General features: G+C 39.4%; 1 protein-coding gene across 1 annotated transcript in view; it reads right to left on the bottom strand.

Annotated features, from left to right (window-relative positions):
* Positions 1–3,546: 3,546 nt before the first annotated feature.
* Positions 3,547–24,697, bottom strand: part of LOC140724871 (TOG array regulator of axonemal microtubules protein 1) — a 73,514-nt gene continuing 52,363 nt past the window's right edge. Inside the window, exons 14-22 of the mRNA XM_073039601.1 lie at positions 24,078–24,183; positions 22,159–22,394; positions 21,713–21,871; positions 20,664–20,790; positions 20,403–20,515; positions 16,210–16,411; positions 14,482–14,701; positions 13,705–13,791; positions 3,547–4,715 (exon numbers count right to left, since the gene is read on the bottom strand). Coding sequence (XP_072895702.1) covers positions 4,462–4,715; positions 13,705–13,791; positions 14,482–14,701; positions 16,210–16,411; positions 20,403–20,515; positions 20,664–20,790; positions 21,713–21,871; positions 22,159–22,394; positions 24,078–24,183 — 1,504 coding nt within the window. The 3' untranslated portion in view covers positions 3,547–4,461. The remainder of the gene's footprint in view (positions 4,716–13,704; positions 13,792–14,481; positions 14,702–16,209; positions 16,412–20,402; positions 20,516–20,663; positions 20,791–21,712; positions 21,872–22,158; positions 22,395–24,077; positions 24,184–24,697) is intronic.

The raw sequence follows: 24,697 nt of genomic DNA, 5'->3' as shown, positions 1-24,697 counted from the left end.
GTTTGGTTCAAACAACTGGATCTCTTGACCATATCTGCATGCTTTATATACAGTTGCTGGCTCATGAGTGGCGAGTTAGATGTGTACCTAATAAAGTGGCCACTGTGTATGTGATAAATAAATTTGAATCATTCTGCCTTTATGTACATTGCTCTTTAATGTAAGTGTATGAGGTAGCTTCATAATTAAGCAAAACACATATAATTCATAGTGATTACTTAAGCTGTAAACAGTAATGATCAAATAATTCAGTCCTTGTCACCAAGTTTCTTATTGCCACTGGTTTCCCGGACTGGTAGCCAGAAAGCCCAGGTAGCCCAGCTGGCTTATCATGGACTCAGGTTGGTCTTCCACTAACCTTCAAAGCAGTATGCATGGTTAGCAGTACTTGAACCTGACCTTCCCAAAGGGGTTCAAAGCAATTCTTTCAGTGGTAGGACCTCAGTAGTACCCAGACTCCTGGCTGATAGGTGTGACACTTGGCAGCCATCATGACTTATGGGCCTCAAGTACCTGTTGAGGAAAATCTTTAAGAGTTTGTGTTCGTGCCACACAATGCTGCACCATACTTTCACTTATAGTATTGATGTTCATCTGTTAACCGAAGGTGGAGGAGTGCTTGGTTAGTGCATGGGAGATCCCAATACTATCATGTATGCATTGCCTTGAGAGCCACTGGAAGTGCCTTTAATCACTTCAGTTTCCTCACACAATTTAGCCCATCTATTTCTCAACTGCTCCAGTAAATTGTGGGTGGTACAGACAAGTAAATTGATGCTTTACACAGTAGGGCCTTTATCAACTCTTGTAAAGTGTGGAACATTATCACATTCTCAGCAATCACAAACCTAGGAATAAATTCTCATAATAAAAGTTTAGCAAGTCACAACATCCATTCTATGAGCTGGATATGCCTCTAGTCACTGAAAAAACAAACACTATAACAAGTACATTGTTATAATCCATACATTTAGATGCACAAGTAGATCTCAGGGTGAAGGCCCAGCAGCAGCAAATACCAGTGGTGTCTTTCAGGGATTGTTTCTGGCAAATAAATCATTTGCTGCAACTTTTTCTGCTATGGTCAGGAATCCTAGCACATGTCACTTGTCCTCAATAATATCAATCCTTGATAGTCTTGCACATAGTGTTTTAATCCTTAAAGCCTTTGCAGTCTGTGATGTATCATACTGTAATTGGACTACTTATCAATCACATTTGGAAAAAGTTGGCAGCCTGAGTACATTGTGGTACCACATGCAATTCTCCATATTGAATTATATCTGTCATCTGTTTTACTATTCCAACAGTCAGTCTTACTGAACATTACAGTTTAGCGATTTTGGTCTCATTTGTAAATTTCAAAAATTTGTTCTATAATCCTAAATCTAAATTAGTGAAATTAAAAAAAAAACATACAGCATGTTTCAGTACAGAATCCTGTACATGTATATTCTTTCAATATAAAACAAAAAAAATTTTGCTACAATGGTTTAACTTGTCTTAGACAAGTTTGTGCCCACGCTGTAAAAAACAATCATGGTGGTCAAGCACCATTTCCTTCTGACAAATGCAGGAGTGCTCTCCTTTATTACTCATACTTGCAAAATTGTCATCTGGATTATTGTTTATAGAATTCTCACTGTAGCCAATATTAAATTGAGTTGCCTGCCATTGGCAGCTTTATCAATATCCTCTTGATAAACATGAACACAAAATGTACATTTAGGCACAAATTCCGTCCCCACTAATAGATCCCCAGTTTTGTCCTTAACGAACCCCTTTACTCTTCTGACAACTTGATTATTGTTATGTACATTTCAAAAGCCTTTAAATCGCTGTGGAGATGATAGATAGATAGATAGATAGATAGATAGATAGATAGATAGATAGATAGATAGATAGATAGATAGATAGATAGATAGATAGATAGATAGATAGATAGATAGATAGATAGATAGATAGATAGATAGATAGATAGATAGATAGATAGATAGATAGATAGATAGATAGATAGATAGATAGATAGATAGATAGATAGATAGATAGATAGATAGATAGATAGATATTTTTTAAACAAAAGAGTTACACTGTACGCCCTTTCAGCTCACTTATTTAACATTACCCTAATCTCAGGACAATTTACATTGACTAATTAACCTACTAACCAATACAACTTTGATAGATAGATAGATAGATAGATACTTTATTCATCCCTATGGGGAAATTCAACTTTTTTTCCAATGTCCCATACACTTGTTGTAGCAAAACTAATTACATACAATACTTAACTCAGTAAAAAATATGATATGCATCTAAATCACTATCTCAAAAAGCATTAATAATAGCTTTTAAAAAGTTCTTAAGTCCTGGCGGTAGAATTGTAAAGCCTAATGGCATTGGGGAGTATTGACCTCTTCATCCTGTCTGAGGAGCATTGCATCGATAGTAACCTGTCGCTGAAACTGCTTCTCTGTCTCTGGATGGTGCTATGTAGAGGATGTTCAGAGTTATCCATAATTGACCGTAGCCTACTCAGCGCCCTTCGCTCAGCTACCGATGTTAAACTCTCCAGTACTTTGCCCACGACAGAGCCCGCCTTCCTTACCAGCTTATTAAGACGTGAGGCGTCCCTCTTCTTAATGCTTCCTCCCCAACACGCCACCACAAAGAAGAGGGCGCTCTCCACAACTTTGGACTATGGGAAGAAACCAGATCACCCAGAGAAAACCCATGTGGTCATGAGTCACCGTACAACCTCTTCACAGACACCAACAGAATTGAACTCAAATCCCTAATACCATTATAAATACCATTCTACACTTGCTAATCCCCATTCTTTTTACTTGCTTTGTCTGGTCAGTATTTACTGACATCTGTATTTTTCTATACATTCAGCCTGATTCTTGTATATAAAGCTGTCTTTTGAACTAAAATTTTTCACTTTCTATCAACCTCTTTCCTGGGTTGTCATGAAGCAGCACAATTGCAGCTTTATAGTGTAGATTATTCATTGAGAATACCAGTTCTAAGTATTTTACCCATCTGCCCTTTAGGAAAGAATTCATGAGACGTTAATAGAGCAACCTTCCAAATGGAGCAGTTCCACATCTGTCATTAAACAAAAACTAATTATCACAAGTCTAGACATTTCCTGGCTTTATATTTATACTACTGCCCACACACTGATGGTGTTTTTTTTGCCTGATGAACTTTTTCAAAAGTGATCAATTCTTATCATAAATGTACATAAATAAAAATCCTCAAAATATGAGTGACTGAGATATAGTGCAGAACATTTTGTGCCTGATCTTTCAGAAGTGCTGAAGTGTTAAAGCTATGTATTCCATCTTAGTCATTGTATGACTACTTACCACTCAACAGAAGTATGAATATAAAGGTATTTAGTCTCACCATGGTGATAATACACTGAGTTGTGACTGCAACCATAGATAAGGAATTGTACTGAATTCTACTGCAGCAAATCAAGGTAGAAATTCAGATAAACATTTAAATAATTTATCAAAAATAATCAATAATACTGCATTTAAACAAATAAAGTCATTTACTTCCTTTAAACATTTTACCAAGAAGCACATACTTTTTTGCCTGTTCAAGAGCACTGGCACTATTATCAACTGACTGTACAATTACACAAATGAATTTTAGTGTTATTATTTCACAAATAGGTAGGTAAAACAAGATTATATGTTTGTATGCTCAAAAATATGGAATATACATTTATCAATGCTTCTTTAAGACAATTGTGTATGTATTAGAACCTGTAACAAAAATATTTTTCTTGCAGGGATCTTGATCATGCCTTGGTAACATTTTAAACACAATGTGTAAATGTAGAATTTTAAGTTCAGCTTTCAAGCTAATGAAATAATTTACAACCAGGAGAAAATTAACACTGTACAATACACAATTGGAGAGATAAACATTTTCATTTTGGAGGACTAATACAAAATAAACATTGATTCAACTCTGCCAGCCAAGGCACTTTACCAATTACATTCTTCCCTCTCCTAGCCTCCAATGATATAGAAACTTAGCATTAAATAGTGATCTGTAGGTGTATTAGTTAACACTGTACACTTGATTACAAATTTAGAAACATATATTTGATGTGCACCACATCTTTTACAATTAATGACATTTTCCATACAGTGATAGTGTTAAATGCTTATTAGATCCTACTGTACAGAAGTGCAAGATTAGCTGCAGTGATTTTAGTGTAAATGTTATTCATGGCTACTGCAGAAACCAACCTGCAATTGCAGAATTTAAAATCCAGTATTAACTTGTAGCATATACAAATAAACAGAGATTTGTTCCTGTTCATAAAAATAGAACCATTTCAAAGTGTGAAAAGTGCACATTCAACAGAAACATAATAGGAATACATATAAGCTCTCTAGCTTTCACTAAAAATGTTTCTGAAGCTGATTTCTGGTTTTAGGATGTGGAATCTAACAGGTCCCGTAAAGTCTTTGAAATATGTGGTGGCTGAGTTGGGGTTTGATCAATTAAACTTTGACCCATTTGTTCAAACAGAACTTTTGCCAATTTGGCTGTAGCAATGCGAATGTTTCCTCCGCTACCAGGAAGTGAACCACTATTTGTCATGTTCCCCAGAAGATGCCACAAAACTGGCAAAACCTTTTGTTCGACAATTTGCGGTTTTCGTATATAAAGATCTGGCACCAGATCTGAAATGGAAAAAGGAATAAATCTGTTATTACAGTTTTATTTTAAATTCAATGCATCAACCCATTGTTACATTCAGTGAGGCACTCATTGCATTTGTTCATCAGTTGCACATAGTATCATTAGTGTTTTAAAAACCTGTTTGTGAGATATGAACTGTACCAGCGTTTGCCGTTTACCCCTAATTGGTCCCTGAACACTGAGACAACTAAATTCTAGATTCACATATAGGCCAGACCAAATAAAAGAAACAGATTTCCCTTCTAATTACAAGAGTAAAAAGAAGGCAGTCATGAACAATATGGGCTATTTCTGTTACTGTCGGTAACTGTTTAATCCTTGGAACTGGAATATTATTGTGATGTGCCAAGAAGCAGTGAAAAGCTAGTCTTGGATACTGTTCATACAGATCAAATCATTACCCAGTACACAGAGAAAACAATGTAAAACAATAACAAAATGAAGAATCAAATCTAACAGCTACTGTCCAACATCAGTGCAGATAAATAATAAGGTGCAAGATCATAACAAGCAAGACTGTGAGGTCAAGATTCCATCTTATCATTCCAGGGAAGCATCAATTGTTCTGTAACAGCAGGATAGGAGATGTCCTTGAGAATGGTGGTAACACACACAAGATGCTGGAGGAACTCAGCAAGCCAGGAAGCATCTATTGAAAAGAGTATAGTCAGTGTTTTGGGCTAAGGCCCTTCATCAGGTCCTGCAGAGGGTCTCAGCCCAAAACATCGACTATGCTCTTTTCCTGGCCTGTTGAGTTCCTCCAGCATTTTGTGTGTGTTGCTTGGATTTCCAGCATCTGCAGATTTTCTTTTGCTTGAGAATGGTGGCACATGGTTTCGGCTTTGTACCTTCTGCCCAATGGAAGAGGGGAGAAGAGAGAATTTCCGGGTTGTGTGGGCTCCTTGATTAGGCTGGCTGTTTTACTGAGGTAGCAAAATGTATAAATGGAGTCCATTGTGAGGAACCTGGCTTCCATGATGTGCTGAGCTGCGTCCACAAGTCTCTGCGGTTTCTTAAGGTCATATGCAGAGAAATTGCCATTCTCAATCTGGATAGATCCTGATCGGATGCTTTCTATGGTACATGGATAAAAATTGGCAAAGGTCGATGAGGATATGCCAAATGTCTTTAGCCTCCTGAGCAATAGAGGCATTGGTGGGCTTCTTGGCCATGGTGTCCATGTGGTTGGACCACGACAGGCTATTGGTGATGTTTATTCCTAGGAACTTGAAGCTCCCAATCTCAATACTTTTGAAGTAGACAGGAGCACATGCACACCCACTTTCCAAAGACAATGACCAGCTCTTTTGTTAACATTGAGAGAAAGTTTACCATAATACCATGCTACTAAGTTTTCTAGCTCCTTCCTGTACACAATCATTATTTGAGATATGGCCCAGTACAGTGGTATCATATGAAAACTTGTAGATGGAGTTAGAGCAGAATCTGACCATGCAGCGATGAGTGTTCATGGAGTAGAGTAGGGGGCTGAGGGTGCAACCTCATGAAGCATCAGTGTTTAGAATAATTGAGGCAGAGGTGTTGCTGCCTATTCATGTTGTTTGTGATATTCTAGTCAGGAGGATCCAGTTGTAGTGGGAGGTGTTGATGAGTTTGCTTGGAATTATAGTATTGAAGGCAATACTATCACCAAAGATCTCACCTGGAATTTACATATCAGCTATGTTGCAAAAAAATAAAAAAAGCACAACAGCGTCTCTTCAATCTCAGGCAACTGAAGAAGTTCGGCATAAGCCCCCAAATCCTCAAGACCTTCTACAGGGGCACCATTGAGAGCATACTGACTAGCTGTATCATCGCCTGGTACAGGAACTGTAGAGAGTGGTACAGACAGACCAGTGCATCTGTGGATGTTAGCTTTCCTCCATTTTCAACAATTACAGCAGCAGGTGCATAAAGGCTGCCTGGAAGATCATTGGGGTCACCAGTCACCCCAACCATAAACTGTTCAAGCTGCTGCTGTTTTGGCAAACTGCAGCAAAAAAGCTAGGACGAACAGGCTATGGGACAGTTTCTTTCTACAAGCCATTAGACTTATAAATTCACATGTCTATATATTACAACGGAGTCATAACACAAAGATTTTTACTCCCTCATGTTGTGGGATGACTGCAAGATTTAAATAAATTCAAAAAAAGCTGTAGCCAATATACAGCATTCTAATGCAAGTGTTTTTACTATCCAGATGCTCCATAAATTAATATAGGACCAGGGAGATGGCATCTGGGGTAGATGAGTTTTGGTGATAGGTGAATTTGTGGCCACCCATTTCAATTCTACTCCATCAGAAGCAACCGAGCAAGCAAAGGCGGCACTCAAGCACAGGGACATTATGGGCCAAGTGCAGCAAGGGAGGAGCGGTCTTGGCCTTGGGGACAATACACCAGCCTGGAACAAGGCTGCTCCATCTCAGAGATGTAGGAGATACGTCGGCAGGAGGAGGCGGCAAAGTAAGACTGTCACTCAGGCAAGGTAAGGGCAATGGATGAGATGGGAGGGAGTGGAGAAAAGAAAGATCTCCTGGAGAGAGCTGTGGGAGATGGAGACATTCAGAGCGAGCTTCACCATCGGGGCTGCCTACCATGTCTTGCCATCTCCCATGAATCTCAGCCAGTGGTACGGAGAGGACCCCACATGCTCCCTCTGCCCAACTTCTGCAACACTAAAACACATTCTGGTGGGCTGCAAGACCATATATAATCATATAACAATTACAGCACGGAAACAGGCCATCTCGGCCCTTCTAGTCCGTGCTGACGCTTACACTCACCTAGTCCCACTGGTCCGCACTCAGCCCATAACCCTCCATTCCTTTCCTATCCATATACCTATCCAATTTTACTTTAAATGACAATACCGAACCTGCCTCTACCACTTCTACTGGAAGCTCATTCCACAAGCCACACTCAAGGCCAATACACCTGGCGGCACAACCAGGTGCTACGGTGTCTTGCAGCAGTCCTGGAAAGTCGGCAGACGAACATCAACGCTCTCCCTCCCCCTTCATCCCACTGGCCGTTAACAGCATTTGTCCAGGAAGGTGAGGGATAGGCCAGACACCGGGCGGCTAGACCACATCAAGACCAGACACCGGGCGGCTCAGCAGGGCACGTGATTGGAAGATGGTGGCAGACTTAGGCCAGAGGCTCTGCTTCCCTACTGAAATCATGGAAACCAACCTCAGACCAGACCTTGTGCTATGGTCGGCCTCACTCCATCTTGTTTACATCATCAAGCTTACAGTGCCCTGGGAGGATGGAGTGGAGGAGGCCTACGAGCGCAAGAAGCTCAGGTACGCTGTGCTTGCAGCCGATGTGCAGCAACGTGGCTGGAAAGCAAGGGTGTGACCGGTCGAAGTACGCTGCAGAGGATTTCTAGCTACATCAACATCAAGGCTACTCGGGGAGTTGGGACTGCCAGGGAAGACACACCGATAAGCAGTCAAAGATCTCTCCAGAGCTGCTGAAAAGGGTAGTCAGTGGCTCTGGATGAAGAGAAAGGATTCCATCTGGGCCCCCCAAGTGAGTGAATGGCATCTAGGGGGTGAGCCTGGGACGCCAGGATTCACTGCTGAACCCTCTGGAGGTGTCATGGGCCTATCAGTGAAACACTGAGGAAAGAGGGCGCCCACTTGATAACCCAGAAGATGCCACCGCTCACTTGGCCACACTGCAGAGTCTAGGCAGCATGTCTCAGGAGTGCAAATGAGGGATATTAACATCTAGTCCTACATAACATAACCGATTCCCATTCTAACATGTCTATTCACGGCCTCCACTACTACAGCGATGAGGCCACACTCAAGTTGGAGGAGCAACACCTGACAGTCCATCTGGGTAGTCTCCAACCTGATGGCATGAACATCGATTTCTCAAACTTATGGTAATTGCTCCCCTCCCTCAACCTCACCGTTCCCCATTTCCATTTCCCTATCTCACCTAATCTCCTCATCTGCTGATCACCTCCCTCTGGTGCTCCTCCCCCTTCCTTTCTTCCATGGTCTTCTGTCCACCCCATCAGATTCCCCTTCTCCAGCCCTTAATCTCTTTCAACAATCAACTTCCCAGCTTTTCATTTCACTCCCTCCCAGTTTCACCTATCACCTACCACCTTGAACTTCTTCCTCCCCTCCCCCCACCTTCTTACTCTGACTTCTCCTCGTCCTCTCCAGTCCTGAAATGTCAACTGGTTACTCTTTTCCCTAGATGCAGCCTGGCCTGCTAAGATCCTCCAGCATTGTGTGATTTGCTTTGGACTGTCTACTATAAGCTCATTATGTTTTTCAAACTCCTCTACCATTTTACTAAGAAAACAGCGCATATGAGGAGAACATGCAGGAACAGAATTAAATTAGAATATTACGAACTTTACAAAAAGATGATTGTTCAGAGATTCCAGTGGTAGCAAAATAGAAAGTGAAGGTGGATGAGGGAATATAGAATTCTACTTTTATTTTCAATGTCCTACCATCCCCTCCCCCACCTCTGCTTCTCTGCTACTGAAAACAATGTGTTTTCCCCTCTTGCCTAGTTCTGAAGAAAGGTTCCAAACCCAGCATATTAACTGTTTCCCTTTTAATGCCTCCTAATCTGCAGGGTGTTACCATCATTTTCCATTTTAAAGACATATGTAATATTGGCTTTTATTAATTGCAGGAAGATTGTTTCAACATTGAAACATTAAGACCACAGCTTACTGGTGTGGCAGCACCAGGGAGGTTAAACAAAATACCAAGGGGATGTTGCCAGGATTGGTGAATTTTCATTACAAAAGGAAAAAAACTGAGAGGTCAGTAATCAGGAGCAGATTTGAGTAAAAATATTTTTACTCAGAGAGTGACAAGGGGCTGAAACTTGCTGGATGAAAGGGGAAAGAAGCAAAAACACTAACAATGTTTAAGAAAGCGTGGACATGACTCAATGTGAAAAACAAAAGCTAGATTACACCAGGTATGATTATTTTTTTTAGCTAACGTATGCTCAGTACACTAAATTACTGTCTTCAATGCTGCAAACTTCTATTGTTTTTGAACTGGACGGAACTGCGTACAGTAACCGTGTTGCAAGCTCTGTATCAATTTTACAATGTACAGCTAATTTTTGCTATTTCCTTTGCATTTCTTGTTCAAGAAGCTAAATAGTAACATCAGATATGATCAAATGACTCTTCTTAACATTGGGAAGATGGCATTTACCCACAATGTGCTGCCTTTTCCACATTGGGTACCCCTGCTTACACAATCCATGGGAGGCTCATTTACTACACCACTGCTATCTCGGAAGCAGTGCCAGTGGCAAGGGAGAAGAGCTGGCGTCCTGGTGATGTTGAGTCGGTGTGCTAATCAGCTGCCGCTCCAGAGCATACTTCTGGCTAATGTTCAGTCCCTGGACAATACTCAGTATGAACTGGGAGCCAGAATCTCCTATCAACAGGAATCAAAGGAATGTAACATTTTGTGCTTCATGGCGATCTGGTCGATGATACCAGATCACACCATCGAGCCCTTTGGGTTCTCTCTGTTCTGGGTGGACAAGTCTAAAAACCTCACTGAGAAGAGTAAAGGAGGTGTGGTATGCTTCATGGTCAATAACGTTTGGTGCAACCTCCAGAATGTGCATGCCCTCAAATCCTTTTGTTCCCCAGATCTGGAGTACCTTGTGCTGCTGTGTAGATTCTTTCTGGCTGCCTAGAGAGTTCACAGCTATTATTATCACAGCTATGTATATTCCATCACAGGCTGACACTGACCTGGCTGTCAAGGAACTGTGCGTGACCATCAGCACCTGGAGACTATACACATGGAGGCTGCTTTCATTGTCACCAGAGACATTGAGCATTGCTGACTAAAGTCTCTCCAAAGTTTTGTCAACACATCCAGGTGAGCACAGAGAAAGATAACATACTCGACCACTGCTACTCTCTCTTCTGCAACACTCACAAAGCACTCCTCCGTCCATCGTTTGACCAATGAATCTGACCACTCATTCATCCTGCTTCTGCTGAGTACAGTCAGAAGTTGAAACAAGAGACTGTCATAGTTAAAACCGTCCACTGTTGGTCCAACCAATTAGTCTCCATGCTACAGGACTGCTTTGATGACTTCAACTGGAATGTCTTTTGTGATGGGGATGTCTCCTAGTTCACAGAAGTGGTCACGAGCTTCATCCGGAAGTGTATCGAGGATGTTGTCTTCCAAAAATCAGTCAGGGTCCACCCAAACCAGAAACCCTGGATCAACAGTTCCAAGCGCTGCACTCACCAGAACAAGACAGAGCTTTCACCGCCAGTAACCACTAAGCACTCAAGAAATGCAGCTACAATCTACACAAAGTCATCAAGGCAGTGGAACAACAATATAGGGACAAGATCCAGACACAACTCCCCACTGACAACACATGCAGCCTATGGCAAGGTCTGCACACCATCACAAACTTCAAAGCTAAACACAGTGGTGCTGCTAACATTGCTGCCTTTCTTCCAGTTGGGCCAGATCTTTTTTACACTTGGTTCAATGTCGCCAACACTGAGTCCCCGAGGAGAGCCGCCAATGCGACCTGCATCTCTGAGGCTGAAGTACGCAGGTCTTTCCAATGAATGAACAGCTGCGAGGTGCGGGACTGGATGGCACCCAGTGTAGAGTGCCCGCCTGCTTCAAATCATCCAACATCGTCCCTGTATCTAAAAAGACCAAGGTAACACGTCTGAACAAGTGGCATCCTGTCACACTCGCCTCAATAACAAGCAAATGTTTTGAGAGGCTGGTCAAGGACTACATCTGCAGCATGCTACCACCCACACTGGACCCTCTACAATTTGCCTACTGACACAACCGATCGACAGATAATACAATAGCTGCAGCTCTACACATTGTCCTTACACACCTGGAGAAGAGGGATGCTTATGTGAGAATGCTGCTCTTGGACTACAGTTCAGCATTCAACACCAATATCCTCCCCAGGCTTGACAGGAAGCTCAGAGACCTCAGCCTTCACCCTGTCCTGTGCAGCTGGATCCTGGACTTCCTGTCAGATTGCCGGCAGGTGGTAAGAGTGGGTTCCCTCACTTCTGCCCCTCTAACCCTCAATACAGGAGCCCCCCAGGGCTGTGTCCTAAGCCCCCTCCTTTACTCTTTGTATACCCATGACTGTGTCTCCAGCCATTGCTCCAACCTGCAAATTAGATATGCAGATTGGCCTCATCTCAAATAATAATGGGGCAGCCTACAGAGAAGTCATCACCCTGACATAGTGGTGTCAGGAAAACAGCCTCTCCCTTAATGTCATAAAAACAAAGGAACTGGTTGTGGACTAAAGGGGGAAAGGAAACAGTCTCACCCTCTATTGACATCAATGGACCTGGGGCTGAGAGGGTGAACAGCTTCAAGTTTCTCAGTATACAGATCACCAAGGATCTTACTTGGTGTGTACATACCAACTGTGTGGTGAAAAAAGCACAACAGCGCCTCTTTCACCTCAGACGGTTGAAGAAGTTCAGCATAAGTCCGCAGATCCTAAGGACTTTCTATAGGGGCATAATTGAGAGCATTCTGACTGGCTACATCACTGTCTGGTATGGGAACGTTACTTCCCCCAATCGCAGGGCTCTCCAGAGAGTGGTGTGGACAGGCCAGCACATCTGTAGATGTGAACTTCCCACTATTCAGGACATTTACAAAGACAGGTGCATAAAAAGGGCTGAAGGATCATTGAAGACCCGAATCATCCCAACTGTTCCAGCTGCTACTATCTGAGAAACAGTACCGCAGTATTAAAGCCAGGCCATCAGACTGATTAATTTATGGTGACACAATTGTATTTCTAAGGCTCTATTGACTGTTCTGTTGTATATCATACTGTACATACTATTTTTTTTTACAAATTACTATAATTTGCACATACAGACAGATGTAACGTAAAGGTTTTTACTCCTCACACAAATGAAGGATGTAAGAAATAAAATCAATTGTCTGGTACACATTGAAATATTGTGAGACTAATGTCATTACATTTTTTGAGGAAGCAGCAAAAAGGGATGATGAAAGGGTGTTAAGAGGCAGGAACGCTCATCACAATTAAACAGTACTTGCATATGTATTTGCAGTTCTATAAACTGTAGCATTACCAATCTAGTGCTGGAAGATACGATCACATTGGAGAGCCATCTTTAACCAGGTTGAATGACTGCCTCCTACATGACATTTTCCTGTGATTCTACGAATTCCACTCCTTTAAATTCATACATCAGTATTTTCCTTAAATAATCAATGTTATTTTACAAATACAAATTGCATTTCCTTAATTAATCCATATCTTTATAATAATCATTTCCAGACCATATTAAAGTCACAAAAAGGTATTTACAACTAATTTATGGGTCTATAGTACCTGGTTTATACCTCAAGACAGAGGTGGATAAATTGCTGGCGTGTCATTGCAATAATGGAGCTTAAAAGAAACTGTCCCCTACAAAATTCCCTCTCCACAAAATTTAGTTATTCAAAAAGCAAATTTATGATAAATTTTCAGTGGCTGAAAACATTGTTTGAAGCCAATCAAAAGCCCTTGGAATAATGCAGTTAAATCAGTGTGACCAGTTTAATCTTTCCTTAAAGAATCTTCTGGAATGGTTGTTTGCATTTAAGTGTCAACAGCTGAAATAACTAGATAGTATTTGATCAAGTAGTTTATAGCACCAAAATGGGAAATGCTTTCAATGTTTCATGTCTCCATCTTGGAGAGGACATACTCACTTTATAATGGAGATCAACTCATTGCTGCCATGGAATAGTCATGACACATCCTGAAATCAGCTGTTGAGGAGAAAAGGGAACTGCACAGATTCCATTCCATTCAATGGCAAATTACAAGTGCAGATACACAATACTGGGTATTTATTCACTACCTTGTTTTCCTTCCTGGTGAATTGTAATCGAAGAGAAATATACCTCACCTGCAAGCTTCTCAGTCATGTCTTGTTTTGCTTTTCCATTCAGGAATTGAGCCTTGTTGCAGAAATGCTGAAGCAGCTGCAAATTATCTGAATACAATAATTAAAATATTAAAGATAGGATTTGCATTTATATTATTTTCATATTTTAACTCTAAGTAATTTACATTGAAAAACTAAGAAATAGTTTCAGGTGTTGGAAATCTAAAATACAAAACAGAAAATTCTGGAAATAGCCAACACCTGCACAGCAAGAAAATAAAATTGTTAACAGTTCGATTACAATGAAAGGTTATCATCCCCAACTATTAAACCTGTTTCTCTAGAAATGATGTGTGACCCATTTGGAAATTGTAAGATTTCCTGTGCTTTTTAAATAAATTTTATTTAGCAACTTACCCTTTTAGGTAAAAGCTGGGAGAATAGTAACTTTTACTGATAATCTTTAAACACCGTTAACAGAGATTTAAAAACGATCTTGAACAAATCTTTGGCTTGTCAGAAATGAGAAAGGGAAATGAAGACCCAAAGCCTCAACTCTTTTCTCTTTCCATAGAAGTTGCCTGACTTCCAATATTTCCTATTCTTATTTTAGTCAAGTGAGAATAAAACCAGATTACACTTAGTGAAAAAGATCTGCTCAAACCAAATGATTCATGTTATTGTAGTAAGACAATGACAATCTCCAAATATATTCTTGTCTGCAAATACCTGGAGATAAATTTTCACAGACATGAATTTGATTACAGGACAGACATCTCAAATATCAATTCTACATACCTATATGTTGAACGAAGGCATGAATAACATTGATGGCAGCATTATAAATCCCAAGATTCTTAGAATTCAGATTATTGTCTACAATAGCAGGAATAAGTATATTCAAAACTTGAGCAAGATTATTCTTCAATAATGGGATTATTTTCTGCATGGCTTCTAATGCCATTTGATTCACCTTGCTGTTGGAATCATGCAATCGAGGTTTGAAGGCATCAAATATCTAGATGAGAAAGGTAACCGTATCACTTTATATTGTCATTAGATATCTGCTAACAACCCCACTTTATCTCAACACATTTAAATCTCATCAGCTGCAGAATATAGTCACAGAACACTACAGTACAGAAACAGATCCTTCAGCTTATCTACTCAGGTCCAATTTGCTTTTCTTCCAAGTCCCATCTACCTATACCCGGACCACAGCCCACCATAACCTCATCCATGTACCTATCCAAACTTCTCTTAAGTGTTGCAAATGAACCTGCATCCATGACCTCTGCTGGCACCTCTGAGTGAGGTTGTTCTTCCTCAGGTTGTTTCTTCTTAAATATTTCACCTTTCATCCTTAACCTATGATCTCTAGTTCTAGTTTCACCCATGCAAACTGTATTTTCCAGTGAGCTAGCCCCTTCTGCCCATAGTCCACTAAATCTTTCCATATATAGTACTGTGCAAAAGTCTCAGTTGTTTTTTTCCGCACCTTGTAGCACAACCTGGACTGTGAATGATTAAACAATGTGTTCAATAAAGACATGAAAAGTATAATTGTTTGTGTTATTAGTTTAGGCAGATTGTGTTTGTCTATTATTGAACTTAGATGAAGATCAGACCACATTTTATGAGTAATTAAAGCAGTAAAATCAGAACTGTATTATGTAATTGGAATGTAAACTCATTCCTTGTTATTCACAGGTTTGTTATTTGTAGCTTTAACTATTATCAACCAGTATCCATGAAACATTATGAAAAATTGCATATGTGGTTATCAGTACAAATATTATCAGTTTCTGGATCTGTTGTATTAAGTGGTTTCCTGTCGTGCAACATTGCAGCTGCTGTTCTGAGAGCAGTTTTTGTTTAAAAACTAGTGATTTGAAAACTTATTACTGCTGGTATGAATGAATATATATGGTTCATGCTTATTTCAACGGTTACTACATCAAATGTATAACCTACCACTATAACAGTTTACTCCCAGTCACTATTAATAAAGCTGGCTCACAGATTCCAGTTTATTGCCCAATTGTTTATGAACCCACATAGATAGTATACCCTTCCATATTTCTATTATCAATATTTTAAAAACATAACATTGCATATTTAATAGCTTATTTTGGTATTATTCCAGTTTTTTTGGTAAATGGGCATTAGAATAGTTCAGTTTAATTAGGCCAAAATTACTTGCAAAATTTGTTATTCATGGACATTGCTGGAACATAACCTCTGCAATTAATGAGGTTTGTGGAACAAGTAGCATGAGTCAGTTAATAATATTTTGACATTTAATGAGATTTTTAAAAAAAATTATCTAAAAAACTCTGCAATTAATAGAACCATATAGCAGCAGATTCTTACTTTCTTATTCCACTTCCTATCTCAACACCTTTCCCTCCACTATCTCAACCACAGAAACACACATTACTTTAAAACTAGATAATAATCTGGAAAGCAGAAATATCTCAATCAGTCATATCACAGAAACTTACATAATGATTACCCCTATATTACCTTAACGATGTTCACAATAACAAGTTCCTGGTTGTTTTGACAATCTGTTAATAACTGTTCAATCCCTCGGCTACGATCCCGAAAGTCCTTTGCACTCAAAAGGCCAGTTATTTCTTTCAGGTATTCTGCATTTTCCATCAAGTTTCGTGGAGATGGTTTCCATGTGTAATCACGTAAATTCATTACTGCATCTGTGATATCCCTGTTACAAATTAAAATCTACAATCATACAAATAAAATTTGAAGGCAGATTTTTGTAGAAAGAAATTAAAATAATAAATGCATATAGAAAAGGTTTTCCTTTCCAAAGAGAAACTGCAGTTTTGACTCTATACATTAATTATTTTGATATTGAAGGGACAATATGATTTCCCTTTCAGAATACCACCTTCAGTGCATAGTTTGCATAACTCTACCTCCACTGCTGGTTGCTTGAGTGATGACTAATAATTGTAATAGAAGCTTAATCAAGAACTACAAAAGAGATTAAACATTAGTGCACATTCTCAAAAATACTATGTTTCTGAAAGTTAAATGGGATATCTACTATTGTTGTTGTGCCTTTCTGTTTTCACCTGCATTATAGATGTATGCCAGCCCTGTTTAAATTTTTGTAGTTCCTAACAAAAATTGACCAATATGATAAAACATATAACATTTATAGTATGTATAAGATAAACCAAATTTAAACCAGCAGATTTTATTTTAAGCAAAAGATTAGAAAGAACAAGAATACCCAACTAATTATGATGTCTGGAGTTGGAGTTTCATGTTATCTGTCATATGATCTTATTTAAGCACAGTTCAACTAAAGATGCAAGTCCAAATTAGAGAATAAAATATTTTAAAACAACAAACATATCATATATTCTGGTAAATGTAAAATATTAATAAATGCAACTCACATAGGAGCTAAAGCAACTGGATTTATATTTTACAGAATAATAATTTGAATATACATCCTGTCACACTGCTTCCCTTAAGTACCTAAGGCAACAACTTTGCTAGTTTCATGTTCTTTATCAAGTCTGTTCTGATGATGCTACCTTCCTTAACTGTAATGCTTATATGCCCTTTTTATTAATAATTGTGGTTCCTCCTCCACCAGATTTGCTAGGCCCTCAATTGTTTTTGTTTTGTTTCCTGTAATTTTGTTCTCTTTCCTCCTTCCAACATCCAAAACTAGGACAGAATGTTCTCATCCTCACTGTTCATTATACCAGCCCCAAATTCATAGAACAGTACAGGCCCTTCAGCCCACAATGTTGTCCCCACCTTCATCCATTTGCCTAAGAGTTTCTTAAATGTCCCTAATGTACCTGCCTCCATCACCAACCCTGTCAGTGCTCCATGCACTCATACACTGAGTAAAAAATGTACCTCTGACATCCCTCCTATATTTCCTCCCAATACTTTAACATTATGCCCCCTCACATTAGCCATTTTTGTCTCTGTCTGTGCACTCAATCTATGCCTATAATCATCTTGTACACCTCTATGAAGTCACCTCTCATCCTCCTTCACTCCAAAAAGGAAAGCCCTAGCTTGCTCAACCTATCCTCTTAAGACACACTCTCTAATCCAAGTAGCATCCTGGTAAATCTCCTCTGCACCCTCTCTACAGCTTCCACATCTTTCCAATAATGAGGTGAAGAGAATGGAACACAATATTCCAAGTGTGGTCTAACCAGGGTTCTGTAACATTGCCTTGTGGTTCCTCAACTCAGTCTCCTCCCAACAAATCTGCCATACACCGTATTAACAACCAGACCAACGTGCACAGTAACTTTGATGGATATAATGAACATGGAAACCAGGATTCCTCTGTTTCCCCACACTGCTAAGAATCCTGTAATTAACCCTGTATTCTGCCTTCAAATTCAATCTTCCAAAGTGAATCACTTCACTCTCCTGGATTCAACTCCATCAGCTACTTCTTAGCCCAGCTATTTCCTCTCAATGTCCCATTGTAACCTACCAAGTCAATTTAACATCTTCCATAATTTTCAAAATATTCAAAACAATGCCACTACCAGATATATCACCGCGTTAAACTGTGCTTCATTTGTATTTTTTTTTCAGATTCAGATTCAGTTTATTGTCATTTAAAAACCACAAATGCAATGCAGTTAAAAAATGAGACAATGTTCCTCCAGAATGATATCAGAAAAGCACACGACAAAACAGACTACACCAGAAAATCCACATAACGTTTGGCAATCCCGAATCCAGAGTCCAGAGAGGCTGCTGCATATTAATATCGCGCTACCATCTTAGCGTGTTCCCCGGAAAGGAGCTCCAAATCCACCAGACAAAACAAGACCAAAAACTAAAGCTACAAGACCTGCACAAAACTACATAGTTACAACAGTGCAAACAATACCATAATTTGATAGAAAACAGACCATGGGCACGGTAAAAAATAGTCCAAAGATGTTAAAAGACTATAAGTTCGAAAGAAACCACTACACAATTTCCACAAGTCCTCAGGGTCCCGATAGACTCGTCATCCCACGCCGGCGGCAGAAGGGAATACCCCCGCTATGGACTTGCACGGCGCCGCCCAACTCAGCCTTGCAGACGCAGCACACAATGAAAGCTCCGTCAAACCCAGCCTCGCAGACACAGCGACCTGACCGCAGCGGACTCCGAGTCCATCGAACCTCCGAGCCTCCGACCATCCCCTCTGGCACAGCTCTTCCGAGCACCATCCTCTGCCAAGCATATTAAGACGCCCCCGCCAACGTGACCCCGAGGACTGGGGGCCCGTTCTTCTCAGCAGAGACCTGGACCTCACAGCAGCAACGAAGAGGGCCTTCCTGGAGATTTCCAGATGTTCCTCCGTGCTCCCATGTCCATTTTTCATTAGATTAGGACTGCGCACGGCACCCCGCTTAACAAATAACATATCAGCTCCGGAGTGGCCGCTGCAAGCTGCGTCACGCCGCCATCTTGATGCTCTTCTTTTATTTCTTTTACTTAGTTCATATGGAAACCAAACACAGTTTGTGTGGTTGCTCTGTGGAACATGGTCTGCACAATGCACAACGATTATCTCAACTTCCTGTTGCCTGTCACTTTAATTCTTTGCCTCACTCCCACCTAATTTCCCCAAAACAGTTTGACAAGTCAGCAACTTTAAATTCCTTGGTATTATCATTTCAGTCCTGAGACCAGCCTGCAAGTGCCATTATGAAGAAAGCACAGCAGCATCTCTACTTTCTTAGAAGTTTGTGAAGATTCGGCATGTCATCTAAAGCTTTGACAAACTTCTATAGATGTGTGGTGGAGACCATATTGACAAGTTTTATTACAGCCTGGTTTGGAAACACCAATGCCCTTGTACAGAAAACCTACAAAAAGTTGTGGATATGGCCCAGTCCTATCATCGATAAACCCCTCCTCAACACTGAGCACCTCTACTTGGTATGCTGTTGCAGGAAAGCAGTATCCATCAGACACCACCCAAGCTGTGCTTTCTTCTCACTGCTGCCATCAGGAAGAAAGTACATATGCCCCAGGACATGCACTACCAGGTTCAGGAACAGTTATTACCCCTCAACCATCAGGCTCTTGAACTAGAGGGGATAACTTCACTCATCCCATCAATGGACTCACCGTCAAGGACTCTTTATCTCATGTTTTTGATATTTATTGCTTAGTTATTTATCATTATTATTTCTTTCATTTTATATTTGCACAGTTTGTTGCTTTTTTTTGTACATTGGTTGCTGCCCGTCTTATGTGCTCTTTCAATGATTTTATTGTATGTCTTGAACTTACTGTGATTGCCTGCAAGGAAGTGACTATCTGCGTTGTATATAGTGACATATATGTACTTTGAACTTTTATTCTGAACCTTTTCAACATTTGAACTTCAGCTTGCTGGGATTTCTGCAATTTTTTTTGGAAATTGATGAAAATGGTTCTACATTTACACTACAGATTCTGCAGATGCTGGAAATCCAGAACACATACAAAATGCTGAAGTAACTCAGCCAATCAGGCAGCATCTATGGAAATGAATAAACAGTTGACATTGCCCAAAACTATTCTTCACCAATGAAAGGTTTCCAAGCATCTACATTAATTTGCTTTTCATGTAAAACTATTGCACGAAATAGTGACTAAGCTAAAAGTTCAGTTACTATATCGCTATGTTCCTTTAATGGTTAACTGTGCAAAGTAAATACCTTCCAGTTAAATTTTGTACTTCCCTGGAGCAAGATGAAGCTCGCATACTTCCACCACCTGGATATCGTCTAATTTTCGCTGATGGAGTATCTAATGGCATTTCTCCAAGTCCCTTACAGAAATAAAAATGCAATTGGATTCATTGTGACAACATAAAAAAATGTTAAAGCGCCACAAAATCTGATAAGCAAATTATTTTACAAGCTCCTCATTAATGACGGAATTCAGAACTTGGCATTTTAAAATAAACTTTCTTGTACCTTTTGTCGGAGATTATTGACAGTCTCTCGAATATAAGGAAGGTCCCTGGGTGATAAATGCTTTTCAAGTACTTTGTCAAAATCATGATGAGGTATCATAACAGACAACATCTTTCGTCCATAGTACCTGCATATGCACCACAATATTAAATTTCAGTATTTTTATTGCAAAAATTAAGAATATACAATGGATAGTAGATTACCTTCAAAATTCAAGTGTGTTAGATATTTTGACAAAGCTGTCACATAGGGCATTAAGTAATAATTTGGAAGTTCCTTTTTATGCCCAAGTATTTAGATTATCGGATAAGTAGTCACATTTCCTAATTTTGCTAGAGTATTGGAAGCAATTTATCAAACTAATAAAACATCTATTTAAATCTGCCAAAAAGAATCAAAATTAAATTTCAATCCATGTAAAAACATTCACACTCAGCAATAGCTAATTTAGTTTTCTTCTAAAAAATTTCCATGCAAAAATAATTTTTCAGTGAGTGGTTATTATTCATAGAAGCCATGTTTCAGCCTTAAACTACACTACAATGCAGATGTGCACTTAATTCTGACTTCATCTTACAAATCATATATAAAAATACACAAATCAAAGGTGGCGACAAATTTGCATACAGGATGGAGACTGAAAATCTGATTGATTGGTGCCGTATTAACCTCTTACTCAAAAATCAGCAAAACCAAAGAGCGTTTTCTATTTGTGAAAGTTTAAATGAAAATTAGATGGCAACAACAGATCAAATATGGAATTATTTGAAACCTGCTGCCAAATGGAATGACTAAAGTATTGAGAGGAACATTTAATGTGTTCATGAAGGAAAAGCAAACAGAGATATTCTTGTAGGTTTAAAGGAAATAATTAGCGGTTGAAAGATGAATGTTTACAATATATATAGAGCACTGACCATGTGGGCCATTTGGTTCTCATCTATACTCTGGATTTCATGTTACAAATAGTGCTGCTTATGCTCACATTACAATCAGCAATGACACACACTGATAGTTCTATTAAATAATCTTAAAATATATTTTCTTGCCTAGTTTCTGGTGATCCATCCTGTGTAAATTTTGCCACTGCAAGTATAACTCGATCAGTTATATCTTTAATTCCAGATAAAATCCGACCTGCTCCCATTCGTTCCACTACATTGGCAAGATGCTGTGCTGTACATTTTCTGACCGCAGCATTAAGATGGCTGAAAAGAAGTGAAACCGTGTTAAGGAAAACTTCAGAAGCAAGGATGGTATTAATAGGTTTTCAAGGTGAAATAAATACAAGCAAACATTTTGCTTCACAGAAGCTTCACAATTGTATTATTTGTGTCTTGCTGGATTTAAATAGATTTCAAAATTGAAAAAGAAATTACACTTTGATTGCTCTTTAAGGATAATATCAAATACTCAATCAGAAAATTGTTGAGACAAAACTGCTTGCACAATATTCTCCTGTATATTACTGATACTGAAATAAGTATATGCTTACTTTAGTCCACCGTTTATTAAGGATGAAACTGCTCGTGCTGGGGTAGCATTGAGGGCCATTGCATTCAATGTTTTGTCAACATCCTCCCGTATGAAGGCATTTGATTCACCTGCTTTATGTAGAAGGACTTTAACAGTAATATCCAACTCTTGATCCATATTCTTTTTTAAAGCTGTGAACATTTCTCCCAAGCAGAGCACTGCTATTCGTGAAACACTAGAACGTAGATTTTTCACCTAGCAGGAGGAAAAAAAGACGAGTTCTAAAAATAGCAGAGTTTTAAAAACTTTAATTCCTAAATTAAGTGCCCATATATTTGTCTGTTTAGAATTAATTCATTCTCAGTGGGCTGAATTGGGCTGGTTATAGCTAGTACTTCATTATAGACCATTATGTTCAGCTACTGCCAAGCAAATAAATCCTGGATTGCAGAGACTTACTGCAAGGCTGGGATGTGTTGAGGCGAGAGATGCCCGAGCAGCAGATGCCGTTACAAGACCATCAAACCTGATTTACCACTGAAGCTTCCCTGGATCCCTCCAAGGTGCAGGCAGTCAGCTTGATCAGCTTTCTATGCCCAGCCTGGAAAAGCGTAGGCAGGCAAAGACCACAGGAGATGGTACAGATGTTGTACAATTCAGCCATGTATGTTCTGGAATTGTACAGTTAATTAAAATGACTTTTGGGGCTCTCTAAGCCATGACTGCTCAAAATGGAGAGGGAACATTTGGGATGATATTGACAACCTCAATACCATGCTGAAGGTGTAGAGATCCTGAGCAAGAAGCAGCAGACTACCTCACAAAACAGGCATCACCTGCTTCATCTGCAGTTGAAGCTGCAGTTCTCCCATTGGTACTAAGGTGGCAAATGAAGCTAGAATGCAAGTAAATCATCCTCAATTCTGAGGAAATGCCTAAAAATAATTACTTTTGTGGAATCCAAATTCAACATGGTACTACAAACAGCGTATTAACTGCTCTTACTGATGAGAAGTTGGAAATGAAAGGATATCAAACAGAAGGAGACTTTAAAAGATAATTCCTCCAAAGATGCAACTATTTTGTTTTATGCCCACTGAAATATCACCTCAGATTTTAGAATGCATATAGAGCCATAGAGCAAAACAGCACGGATATAAGCCCTTTAGTGAGTCCATGCCAACAATGGTGCCACCCAATTAGTCCATGGCCTTTTACGCCCAACCCTTCCATCTACCTATCCAAGTGCTACTTAAAATTACTACCATACCTACACTAACTAGTTCTTCTGTCAGATTGTTCCATATACTCACCACCTCTACTTGAAGAAGTTGCCCCTCAGGTTCCTTTTAAATCTTTCCCCTCACCTTAAATACATGCCCCTATTTTTGGATTCCTTACCCTGGGGAAGATTGTTACCACTTACCTTATCTATACCTCTCAATTTTAAACATTTTTGTAGGGTCGCCCCCATTCTCCAACATACCAGGAAATAAAGAACTACCCTGGCTAACTTCTCCCTATAACGCAAGAACTCTAGTCTTGGCAACAACTTCATAAATTCTGTCTGCACTCTTTCCAGTTCAGACCACATCTTTCCTGTAACAGGGTGACCAAAACTACATAGTACTCCAAGTGTGGCCTTGCCAATAATTTTTACAACTGCAACGACATCCCAACTCCTATACACAATGCCCTGACTGAAGGGCAGCATGCTAAATTACTTTTTCATCATCCTGTCTACCCATGATATTGCTTTCAACAAACTACACTTGTGCTTCCAAGTCCCTTTGTTCCTTCAAACCTTCCAATACATTTTCAACTCATTTTCAGACTGTAGCCCCATTTTAACACTGATTTATAATTTATGTTTTAATATCACAATAAAAGCAACAGTATGGTCAATAAATCCTCAGTTACAATACTTAAAATAACCACCTCTTGAACAACAGCAAAGACGGCCTCATGCAATCTTGCTATTAAAACATCTATGTGGTGTGCAGACAAACATCGAATACAATTGATGCCTTCAATTTTTTTCTCCCTGTGAAGATGTACAGAAAGTGAATTAGACATCCACACTAGATTCAAATGACTAATAATCAACATGACAATTTCATTTATACACGTTTACTGATATGATAAAAACTGGAACAGAACTATCTCTGAAAGGAAGAAGAGTCTTGTTAAGGAGTAGTAAGGGTGGAGGAAAGCCCATATTTTTCTTTAAAGTTCATATTTATGTTAAAATGCATATTTATCAGAATAATTAGATTCCATGCCAGTTCTCAGACTGCTTGACACAACTTGTTATTTCTCAGTGGAACCACTGACATACACATCATTGTTTACAACTCACAGCAGTCAAGAAAGGACTGTTATAAAATCTCCATAAAAAAATTTCATTTAAAGTGCTTTAGCATTCCAGTGAGCTGTACCAATCCAGAATTTGAAATGTCAAAAAAAGAAATGAAATGCATATCTTCTAAAAAAAAGTGAATAGGATCAATTTTAAGCTAGACTTTATATCGTGCAGAATTAAGGGAAGCAAATTTACT

This window comes from Hemitrygon akajei, chromosome 3, assembly GCF_048418815.1.
Source record: "Hemitrygon akajei chromosome 3, sHemAka1.3, whole genome shotgun sequence".
Lineage (NCBI taxonomy): Eukaryota > Metazoa > Chordata > Chondrichthyes > Myliobatiformes > Dasyatidae > Hemitrygon > Hemitrygon akajei.
Note: the sequence above shows the minus strand (reverse complement) of the source record. Positions and strands in the feature narration are given on the sequence as shown.